Genomic DNA, 10,299 nt, shown 5'->3' with positions numbered 1-10,299 from the left:
GTCTTTAAAGTTTCCATAATACGTTGTATTTTGGGCCTATCCAAACATATAGTACTATCACTCCCCCGGAGTTGCAAATGGGACGTGAAGATCACATTCCGTTTTTTGAAAGCAACACAAATCTGTGTGCTTCAAAAACATTCATGGGTGCTCTCATAGGCCACCATTAGGTGCATAAATTTTTTTGAGAAAGAAAAATATGTGCAAAGGCACAAAAACGCTAAGATACTGGTGTGGAGGAGGAATTTTCAAAGAGATGCTCAAGACTCTTCAGATCCTGGTGTATAACTATCAATCAAAAAAATAATGAGCCATAAAAAAGTTCTTAGGACAGCTATCCGAGTATTTTTGATTCGATTTGAAGTGTCTCACATCCCACAGCAAAATATTTGCGACGGGCAGTGGAAAGGGTGACAGAAAGCTCATGCTTTTGTTCAACTCCGCCGCGCGTTCCCTGGAGTCGCAACTGCGGGGTCCAATTATGAACGTGACAGCGTGTGACCCGATGGTCGGAAAAGTTGCAACTCCCTGTTTTTACCTATGCTCAGACACTCCTTTTCATTTGTGCCTCAGCATCTCGTTCTCTCATTTTAAAAATAGGAAAAAATAATAGGCTACATTTCAAAAAGCTATAGTAGGTATGTGCCAAGATCGGAGGGGAAAGACGCTGATCTGAGGCCGCTATGAAGGAAACAAAAAAGTTTTGCAGCTCCGGGGAAGTGATAGTACTGGTTCAGACATCATCATCCTCATCAATTGGTTCAAAATGTTCTCAGACATCGTGGGAATTAAAGCTGACTAATGATTGTAGACTTCCGGAACATTTCAAGCAATGATTCGAGCCGCATAGCATGGATATAATGTGTATGGCAAAACTGATGGATATTGTTACTACCTTTGCACTCTCCTAGTGTTTATTCTCATCTTGTTTCTTCCCCCTCTTCCAGAGGATGGCATGTTTTAGCCATGGTAAACTCCACTAGCCCAACAGATATCCAAGTTGTGGCCTATAAGTGTCTACTTGTTCAGTTTGTTATCCTACACAGTGACTGTGATTTGCCCAATATTCATCTGCAGAGGTGCTCATACAAACAATGCATATCCTTGATGGTATCTACATATGCCTCTAGCAACTTTACCACATTCTCACTATGTTATGCCCAGCTATCTGGAAAAACCTTCTTTCTTAATTAGATCTAATTATTTAAAATGTTAATCTGAGCAAATTAGAATATATTATCCACAATCAACTTTATGATCAAATTTGCAAATAAGAGGATATTGTCTATATTAATACAGTCCTATTAAAATCTATAACCCAATTACAATTTTACACATCTCAAATCTGAATTGTGTAAGTGCTATAATTTTATTTTTAGTGTATTATTTATTTCCTATTGGTTTACTATATTATTGTCTAGTGTCTAAATTCAAATATTAAAAGCCCTGATTTTAGGGTATTTATTAACCCCTTTATATATAGAATAGATAAATGATGAATATGTAAGAAGATCAGAAATGTTGAGATTGCCTTATTTGTATTGTTATATTTAGGTTACTAGGTAAATGACTTAGATCTTGTGGCTTAGTGATTTAGAGCAATGGTCTAGAGGCATGAGGTTATTGATTTAATTCTGGTGATGGGCAAGTTTATTATAAGGTGTGACTTTAGTTTGATTAGTGAGCTCTGTAGATACTCTATAATTAAAGGTGTAGTAATAGTAGAGAAACCTAGGAGTGTGTTGGTTGCTATTTTTCCAAAAATCCATATGATAAATTAGCTTTAATTAGCTCTAATTAGACCTTATAATTTTAGAATTAGAAGAGGGGTAAGCTAAAAATCCTGAATGGTAATTAGCAAAAATATAGCTATATTAATGCTTATCTGTAATTAATTTGATGTGGAACTTTTCTCTAATGAATGTGTTGTGCCCCTCCAATATCTTGATTGTGGCTTTAATCTGTCACTGCTGAGGTCTGTAGCCAGATATCTTCTCAGTTGCATTGACTCATTCTGATCTTGTCAGTATTTTTGAAAGCTAAGGCCATTTTTCCCAGTAGATGGTTGTGTTGTGTTAGGGGTGAGTTCTTGGATGTTTTGTGTTTTTTGATGAGGCAGCAGCACGCACACAATCTAATCTTTGTCGAAAGATCTGAGATATTAGATAATCAGTGATGACTCTTTCGGGATTCGAAATGATTTGTAGCTAGCATACAAGATAACGCGCCACCATGCGGACCCCCTTAGCGATCACTACTTTGATACAAGACCCTTCACCACATGAAGGTAAGTGGTCTTGGAATGAGACTAGAGCCTCACATGCGAATTCCCCCTTGACGGCATGGCTCATTCTAGCAACTCTCATACCTGAGTAGTAAGGACAATTGTATGTTAGATAGTAATACAACAATACTTTGTCACAGTATCTCGCCAGCTTAGCGGTACATATCGCATGTTATTCATACACCCAGCGATCTGCATCCTCATTGAGCTGAGCTTATTTTTTCTTTTTACCATCCATCATGTCAGCCACCTCAATCCAACGTTTTGGCACGCCGTGTGCAAGCAAGATATCCAACGCAACCTTGCTTTGTTTTCCTTGAACCATCACCTCTTCACCTTCTTTGCGATCGGGTGCGGGGCTCACTGCATAGATAAAATTGTGATACAATGAGGAAAAAAAGCGAACAGACAGTCATGATCAGATAGACCAATAAAAGGACATGTGAGGATGGACATACCTGAAGTCGACGACTGACATCGAGCACGCAGTGCATCCGCGATTGCGGTCGGGGAGAGCAAGAATGGCTCGACGCCCATGATAAGAGTGACCGCCTTGTTTCTACGGGCTTTGACAATCACCGATATGGGCCGCACGATCCCTTTACTGCTTGCGCATGCATGCATCGACACAAACCGGGAGGGGGGGATAGTCAGTCTCAGTCGCAACAGGAAACGTCGAGGGCGGAGAGGGAAAAAGGGAGAGAAAAAAGCATGCATACCGTGTAATCGGCTCCTCGCCCTCTTTTTCAATACGGTACCACGCCTGCATCCGAGCACACAGTCCGTCTATGACGTCATCACGCCGCACCCACTCTCCAGTGCCAATGCTTGACTGATTGGATGCTGACACAGAGGCAGAGCCGGCGAGCGGCTTGGATGATAACACAGCGCGTAAAGCGGCATCAGCGTGTGTGTCGATGTATTGTTGGTCGACATGGCTAACAAGATCGTGGGCTGTGAAATATGAAGACAGGAAGTCCTTGAGGTCCGTGCGGGTATATAGGGTGCTAGTTCTGTAAAGATGCACATCAAGTCGGTCAGCACGCGCCAGTATATCAAACCGTAACATCGTTGCGACGCAAATAGAGAGGGAGGAACGTACGACAACCCTGCACCCTCGAACAATTTCACGCCGGCACCCATAGGTCTCCACAGCCTCTCAACTTGAATATCGCCACCCGTGTTCGTGTTCTCCTTCACCCTTGCCTCCGTCCGTTTCTTCTTCTCTTCCGTGTCTTTCACCGTGCGATACTTCTTGTGCGCGAGCACATCTGCGTGTGCGGGATTTACAGAAATCACCGCAGCATCGGGCCGCGCATCTTTGAGGCGGAGTAGACCAGCGCGCTCGGATGTGCGGAGAAAGTGAGAGAGCGACTTGTGGGAAGAGTGCTTGATATCGATCGGCGTCTGCGGTGAGGTTTGCGCCGACATCATTGAGGCGGCGGGTGTGGACGAGGATGCTACAGATTCCGAGCTTGGCTCAGCATCTGATGCCAAAGGTGCTGATGATGAAACTACATGAGACTGTAAAGACGAAGACTGTGATGTTGAGGACACGACAGGAACGTTCACAGGCCGGAAAGGCAGAATATAGCTCGTGTAAAACGTCGTCGCTGATATCGGAAACGCTGATGATGGGAGTTTGGACAAAGCCGTTGCGAGGGCCTGCAGGAGCGCGGTACGAAGGAGAGTGGATACTTCTACAGTGATATTTCATTAATTCCCAAATAGGATCGGGGTATAAGACAACGTCGGGCGGTGAACAAGAGAGTTGCGTACCTTCAGGCGATAACGTGTGCACGAGAGGATCAGAGGGAGTGGATAGTGAGGAAGTGGGATCAGTGTTAATAGGTCTATCATTAGATTCCAACTCTCTTCTGTCTTTCAATTCAAGTACCTTGGTAGCTGAATGCCCCTCATCTTGTAAATGCAGCACAGTCTCGTCCGCTCCTGCGTCTGTGACATCTTCTCCTTCCTTATCTCTGCTTTCCTCTTCTACCTCTGCTTCCTCACCGGCCGCAACCTCGACGGCTGGCGGTACGTCTCCTCCTTTTCCCATGGCCCATAGATGGTCCTTCCACGTATGCAGAACGTATACTGCGCGTCCCTTCTTATCCTCGCTTGTGGATTCCGCGAGCACAGCGGCATCGAGTGCCATACGTCCAACTGCGAGTGGCGGTCCACGTACATTGAGAGAGCGCTGATATTGCGTGATGGAAACGAGCGCATTTCGTTGCAGAGATTGGGTATGTGGAATGTGGACGACTAGATTACATGCGCAGTGGATCGAGCGTGGGTAGAAGGAGATGGTGTATCATGGGCGTACCTCCAGGAATCATAAGGTCTGCGCCGCCAATAAGAATCGGTATAACAGCCGATGGCGTGGACAGGGTAGGGAGGAGAGTAGGGTGTTTCCAAAGAGTGTACACTAGGTCCCCATCGCCAGGCATATCAACTTAATTGTCCACACCGAGAGATGGGATGCATTGAATCTCAAAGTTGAACATACCTGTCGGCACCAATTCATCTGTACCCTTTCCAACGGTGAACCAGAGCGGATTGCGCATGCTATCGGGCGAGAGGTACAGCATCTGAAGATACATGCCGCAGATGAAAGGGAGGGTGCGCAAATAACAAAGAGAAGAGACGCACACCATTCTCTCCAGTATGTGTGCTGTATTTCATTGCGAGGATCCCATCGGGCACAAGGATATCGGCAGCATCGGAGTCGAGGGAAAAGGTCTGCACAACGCGCTGCTTGAGCTTGCGCCGGTCGGAGCTGCGAAGGGGAGCTACAAGTAGAGCATGGGGGAGAGTGACGGATGTGAGGATAGATTACATTCAAATCGTGAGGTGGATGAAGGGTTGTGGCGGCAGGGTGATGAAAGTTGGGGTTGCGCACCAGAGGTCTTAGTGTTTCCGAGCGGTTTTTTGAACATTATGAGGGTAGATATAATGAGACGTTTTCTGAATTCATACGTGGATCTTTCTCGAGCGGTGAACAAGACGCTGCAGTCATGTAAGTGGCGTCGAGTCCCGGCTCCGCCTCCGTCGATCGCACTGCAGCTATGGGTTTTTCCGAGGAATAATATAATGAGTGTATGATGTTAATCTCCTCAGGAAAGGGCGAAGATTTCTCCAGTTATTCTGCTTTTGCCGATCAAGTTGTAGCAAAATAATGGCATTGGGTCTAAGAACTTTCAGTGTTTGTCCTTTCCGACAGTCTCTCTACAAGATTTTGATGACCCACGAGGCCCAAGTTGCCCCGAGCAGCTGCAGCCTGCACCAATTTAGCTTGGGACTGTCCCTTCAAGCCTCTAGTGTCTATCTCATCATGTCTAGCCAGCGTATTGCTAAAGGGAACGATGCGAAGATATATATTGCTGCCAATTAAAGTCAAGTCTGTCTCAACCCCCTCCTCCACTCTTCATACTTCTTTGGTCATAGCGTCTGCTCCTCTGAAAACCCCTAATTTGACTTACCCCCTGATCATCTAAGACCATCAGTTCGCTTCCTAAATGAGCTTGATAGCGACGGGCGATATAACATAAGGCGAAGCTTCAGGGTGTCTTTTGTGCGTTGTGTTGATTTCTGGCTCAACACCGTGATGGCTGAAGGAAGATAGGTATGTAGTTGAGTATTATATGACAACTTGAAGGAGTACTCACTTCCATTAAAAATGTTCCTCGATGCTACCAGGTATTGTGAATGCGGGACATACAAGACAAATCCATGGCCCTGTTCGCCGATACTCGTCCCATGACGATTCAGCAGTTTTCAACTCGAGCACTTTCGCCATCTTCGTTTCTGCCTTGGTCGCTAGTCTCTACTTCAGGCCTTCACTACGGGTGTGGCTGTGAATTGCGTGACGCACCTGAGAGTCGTGAAAAGAATTAGTTACGGTGGAATGAGGGTTCTGTCGACCTCGACCCTTAAGAAAACACGACGCGTACCGCGGTCCTCCATCCCATTATGGCAGCCCTGCATCTTGATGCACACATCAGACAATGCACCCTCACGTCGAGTTTGTCCATCTCTCCTGAGTTGGTACAATTCGGGTCGACTTCGCACAAGCGCATAGGATCCAAGGCTCTCATAGCCGCAGGACGAATGCCAAGGTTGTGCCTCAACTTTGTGTGCCTGCATGCATCCATCGCAGCATGCTCGTATACCAGAAGATCCATAGCCGAGGCCACATTGCCGCCCTTCGGAGGAGGGAAATAAGTTTTGCCATGGCATTTGTGGACGAAGACATTGTCATATGTCAAAGCGGGAACGCTATCGCAGTCCATGCATGTGAATATGGCGGCAGGGTGATCAAGTGTGTCAAAAGACTTGAGGATGGGAAAAAGGATGCGGAACCTAGATGCAAGGCTGGCTTCAACATCGGTCTTCCACTGAGCCCATATAGCAGGAATGGCTTGTCGTAAACGAGCAAAAGCGGCATCAGTAATCGTTCTGCTCTCTGGCACGTCGAGGACTTTTTTGACTCGTGGTGATAAAATCACGTCAATGTACCGGCTGGTTCCAATTCCTGGCAAGTCCTGCGCAATCTCGTCGAGCATCAATATCACGGTGGCAAATCTGTCAATGAGGACATCTTTTCGCTCGTGGGCTCTGACGTTGGCTTTGGTTTGATTAATGAAGTTCGTCAATGTTTTTTTGATGCTCCTTCACTCTAGCATTGATTCGGCATGTCAGCTTATTTATGCCAACGATGTACTACAAAATATCAGGCTCACCTGTGTCTGCAAGTTTCTCGGGCACTTCGAAGAGCTCATGACGCAGGAGAGCCCGCCGAAGATTTGGGACGCCAAGCTCCTCTTGAAAGCCTGCTTTCACCAGGTTATTGAGAATCCTGCGTTATGATCAATGCGCATTCGTACCCATATATAGATATGGACGTACATTTTCTTCCTCTGGCTTCTGACCTGTTTTTTAAGTGCCACCTTGTCTTCTTCCTGCTTCTTTTGTAAATTCTTATACTGCTGAATGTTACTGCGGAGGAGGTCATGATGCCAGACATTCATCTACATGATCTGTCGGTTATGAGACAAATTTGTACACAAGATAAACATACCAAACCATGTTCTGTATAGTACGAACTTAGCTGTTCGATAGCCGAATCATACTCGTTTTTGGTAAGAGCCGGTAGTGACTCTCGAAGAAGTCTGACAGTGGGCTTGTGCCAGCCCTCTCCCGAAGACCGGTAGCTTCTTCGAGTGGGTTGCCATGGTATTCCAGTAATGATGCATCCCATAGCCCACTGCCACACCTTTGAAGAGATATTCTTGAGGGGGCTTGGGAAGGTCTTGTAATATTTGTAGGACACTATCAGTCATACGGCGTGCACCCAGCAGCATGAAAATTGATTTACTGCTCAGCCATGCATGACTCGCAATATCTTGCGTTGTCTTCTGATATCAGGTGACAAATTCCCTTGTCCATGCATTCCTGAGACAGTCAATCGTTGATTGAACATAAAGTACAGAAGAAAACCCAAATCCTCACTGTGCAAAACGAATCGAACATGAGGGCAGCATAGCAAAGCACAGACATGTCGCTTGGGCGAGAGGTAAGCTATCAACACGCTTTAAAGCATTGAGCCAAAGAAATTCTATTCTTCGATCCAGAAGAATGGCACGCAGCCATTTATTGACCCTCGCCAGGCTGAGCAAGTCATCTGGATCTGCATACGAGAACACCTGTGCACGAAATGAGTATCGAATGGGTGACATGAAGGAGAACAAACCTCTAAAAGTAATTCAAGAGGGAACACAGATAGACTAGGAAAGTTGCTGCCTTGTGCCACGCTACTGGCGACCTCTGCATGTTCAAGTTGAACCAGGTGCTCTTCAGGATTAGCAGGTTCTGCGATGAGTGTATCATTCTTGCGCCTTTTCGTTCGGAGAGGAGCCATGGCTATGTCTTCGTAAAATAGAAACCTGTGCCTTTGAGAAATGTTGTCGAATTGTCTGACGCGAAGCGTGAAGAGATGGAGACAAGTTGAAGAGTTGACTCTTCGAGATCGCCCGACTGTGCGGCCCCCTCACGCCGTTCCACAAGCACGTGAGGATTGTCACACCTGCAGTGCTTCTTGCGCATCGCGTTTGGCTCATTTGGTGATCAAGCTAACTTATTAAGGCTTGGCAATTAGAGACAACGCTGCTCGGCCCGGATGCGAGGTGAATACAAGTAAAATTGTGCTACGACTGGATTTTTATATAATCAAATCCATTTATTGTCCTGGCAGAGTACAAGAAACGACTGCCATGGATATCAAGGATCTTTGCCTCATCTAGACATCATGAGTTTGGATCTCGTTCCGACTCTCGCTCCAAGTTTTTCCTGCGCTCGAAGAACCCTCCATAAACTCATCACTCTTACCGCCCTCAAGCGCTGCCCCGGTCAGCCTACCGTTCCTTTCGATCCATCTACCGCTTTCTCTGTCCACCTCTATTATACCAAGCCCCATATCCTCTTCCTCTGCCTGCTCTTGCTCTACCCTTGCAACAGGATCCTCTCCGAATTCATCCACAACCCTTGCATGCGCTGCATGAAATGCGGAGAGCGTGTGATGTTCGCGCGCTTGGCCACCTGTTCTAGATAGTGAAGCGCTGCTATTTTCGGTATATGCACGAATGTGGAGGAGGAAACGCGCAGTGAGGAGACCAGAGACCCTGATTGAGAATCCAATGCACAAATGCAATTTAGTCCAGTTAAGGATGCGGGCCTGACAGAGGCTCACGGGAGCGTAAAGGCGTTCAGTAGGCGTTGAAAGAAGCCACCCTACGGATTGGAGAGGGTCAGTTCAGTATACTGGCCAGCACTTCAAGCAAGGGTACGCACGGATGCACGCTAGGTATTTAGGATACGTTAGCAATACATAGAATGATTGACATACAAAACATACAAAGTTAAGGATCACGGCCGCAATTGTAAATAACGATACCACACTAAACACCAGAGAGTCACCGGTTGATGCTCGAGATACCAGTAGCAAGAACGTCTAGTACTCACCCGAAATAGAGCACACCCTGTTCGAGCACTAAGTAATGGAATGTATTCTTCTTATTCCGGCTCTGACCTTGCGCGTGCAGAGCTTGGACACTCCGGAAGACGGTTAGTGAAGTTGCGATAGACTCAAAGACACAGACGAGAATAGAAAGCAGGGTGTTCGCTGTAGTGATCAGAGAACTCAAGATGGTCACCAAGGAGTTATCAATGCGACGAGGAACAATCCATACCACTAGCAAGTGCAGATCAGATGGCTGGATATTACAAAGAGATCACAAGACGTACATTTGTATGCTGGAAGATCCATGGCATCGCAGCCCTGGAACGTGTAACTGAAATAATAAGGGCTCGATATGAGTAGTAGCAGAAGGATCAGACATAGCGAAGCCACTGACACAATCGAGAACCACACATGTGAGCCCAATGGCTCCCAGGCCATACAAGACCAGCTTGCTCTGGGCGCAAACAGCATAAGTTCTCATCGCGAAGACGGCTGCAAACTCGACTTCAGCATTAGGGAAATGTACAATAGCAAGAGCACTTGCTGATGACCGAAGCTCTGCCAACGACACTGATAGCACCGATAATTTTGTACCATGTATCACAGCTGTTGAAGAGAGAAGTATCATTTGGTTGTTGAGTCTAAAATCATCGCAGAAAGATAGAAACGTGCTATGCATAAGTAAAGGTTGACTTTAGCATGTGCGATGATCCCGAGATAAGTAGGTGGAATAACGTACCCTACTACCCAATTTATTCGCGATAGCGAGCAGATAAAGCAGATTTGCCGGCAGCGCATAGCGGCAGAAGATGTAGAGGAAGGTCGACACTTTCCATTCTTTCGACCTCCACATATACCTGACCTCCTCTGGGAACGTCAGACCATAGTCATACCATAGGAGAGCTATGTTGTAATACATGAGAAGGAGAGAGGATTGAAGTTAACAATGCCGAACTTGCCGATGCTGGAATATTGAATCCGAAACTGAAGGAAGCTT

At 46.2% G+C, this 10,299-nt stretch overlaps 6 protein-coding genes across 6 annotated transcripts; all 6 read right to left on the bottom strand.

Moving 5' to 3' along the window:
* Positions 1-2,498: 2,498 nt before the first annotated feature.
* Positions 2,499-5,299, bottom strand: HETIRDRAFT_477464 (uncharacterized protein; the record flags this gene model as incomplete). The annotated part of the gene is made up of 11 exons (XM_009550104.1): positions 5,187-5,299; positions 4,937-5,076; positions 4,794-4,875; positions 4,611-4,712; positions 4,298-4,549; positions 4,064-4,156; positions 3,851-3,984; positions 3,387-3,763; positions 3,004-3,297; positions 2,743-2,888; positions 2,499-2,647 (listed from the first exon to the last, which is right to left on the bottom strand). The coding sequence occupies exons 1-11, from the start codon at positions 5,221-5,223 to the stop codon at positions 2,499-2,501; spliced, it is 1,806 nt and encodes a 601-aa protein (XP_009548399.1). The 5' UTR covers positions 5,224-5,299.
* A 340-nt stretch (positions 5,300-5,639) lies between these two features.
* HETIRDRAFT_410482 (uncharacterized protein) lies at positions 5,640-6,516 on the bottom strand. Its single transcript, XM_009550103.1, has 3 exons — positions 6,238-6,516; positions 5,953-6,158; positions 5,640-5,895 (listed from the first exon to the last, which is right to left on the bottom strand). Exons 1-2 carry the CDS (start codon positions 6,466-6,468, stop codon positions 6,111-6,113), a joined length of 279 nt encoding a protein of 92 aa, XP_009548398.1. The 5' UTR covers positions 6,469-6,516; the 3' UTR covers positions 5,640-5,895; positions 5,953-6,110.
* A 777-nt stretch (positions 6,517-7,293) lies between these two features.
* On the bottom strand, positions 7,294-8,205 carry HETIRDRAFT_477461 (uncharacterized protein; the record flags this gene model as incomplete). Its single annotated transcript, XM_009550101.1, has 4 exons — positions 7,294-7,314; positions 7,365-7,595; positions 7,662-7,989; positions 8,037-8,205. Coding segments are annotated over 2 exons (367 nt in total), but the record flags the coding sequence as incomplete, so codon positions are not given.
* HETIRDRAFT_171624 (uncharacterized protein) lies at positions 7,411-7,626 on the bottom strand (the record flags this gene model as incomplete). Its single annotated transcript, XM_009550102.1, has 1 exon — positions 7,411-7,626. One exon carries the CDS (start codon positions 7,624-7,626, stop codon positions 7,411-7,413), a length of 216 nt encoding a protein of 71 aa, XP_009548397.1.
* A 710-nt stretch (positions 8,206-8,915) lies between the features above and the next one.
* On the bottom strand, positions 8,916-9,456 carry HETIRDRAFT_247120 (uncharacterized protein; the record flags this gene model as incomplete). The annotated part of the gene is made up of 4 exons (XM_009550100.1): positions 8,916-8,964; positions 9,033-9,073; positions 9,189-9,240; positions 9,305-9,456. Coding segments are annotated over 4 exons (294 nt in total), but the record flags the coding sequence as incomplete, so codon positions are not given.
* Positions 9,457-9,573: 117 nt separating this feature from the next.
* Positions 9,574-10,224, bottom strand: HETIRDRAFT_322342 (uncharacterized protein; the record flags this gene model as incomplete). Its single annotated transcript, XM_009550099.1, has 4 exons — positions 9,574-9,633; positions 9,697-9,801; positions 9,854-9,943; positions 10,042-10,224. Coding segments are annotated over 4 exons (438 nt in total), but the record flags the coding sequence as incomplete, so codon positions are not given.
* Positions 10,225-10,299: the final 75 nt, after the last annotated feature.

Source organism: Heterobasidion irregulare (assembly GCF_000320585.1).
Source record: "Heterobasidion irregulare TC 32-1 unplaced genomic scaffold scaffold_07, whole genome shotgun sequence".
Lineage (NCBI taxonomy): Eukaryota > Fungi > Basidiomycota > Agaricomycetes > Russulales > Bondarzewiaceae > Heterobasidion > Heterobasidion irregulare.
The sequence above is the reverse complement of the archived record's forward strand: the minus strand, read 5'-3'. Positions and strand labels throughout refer to the sequence as shown.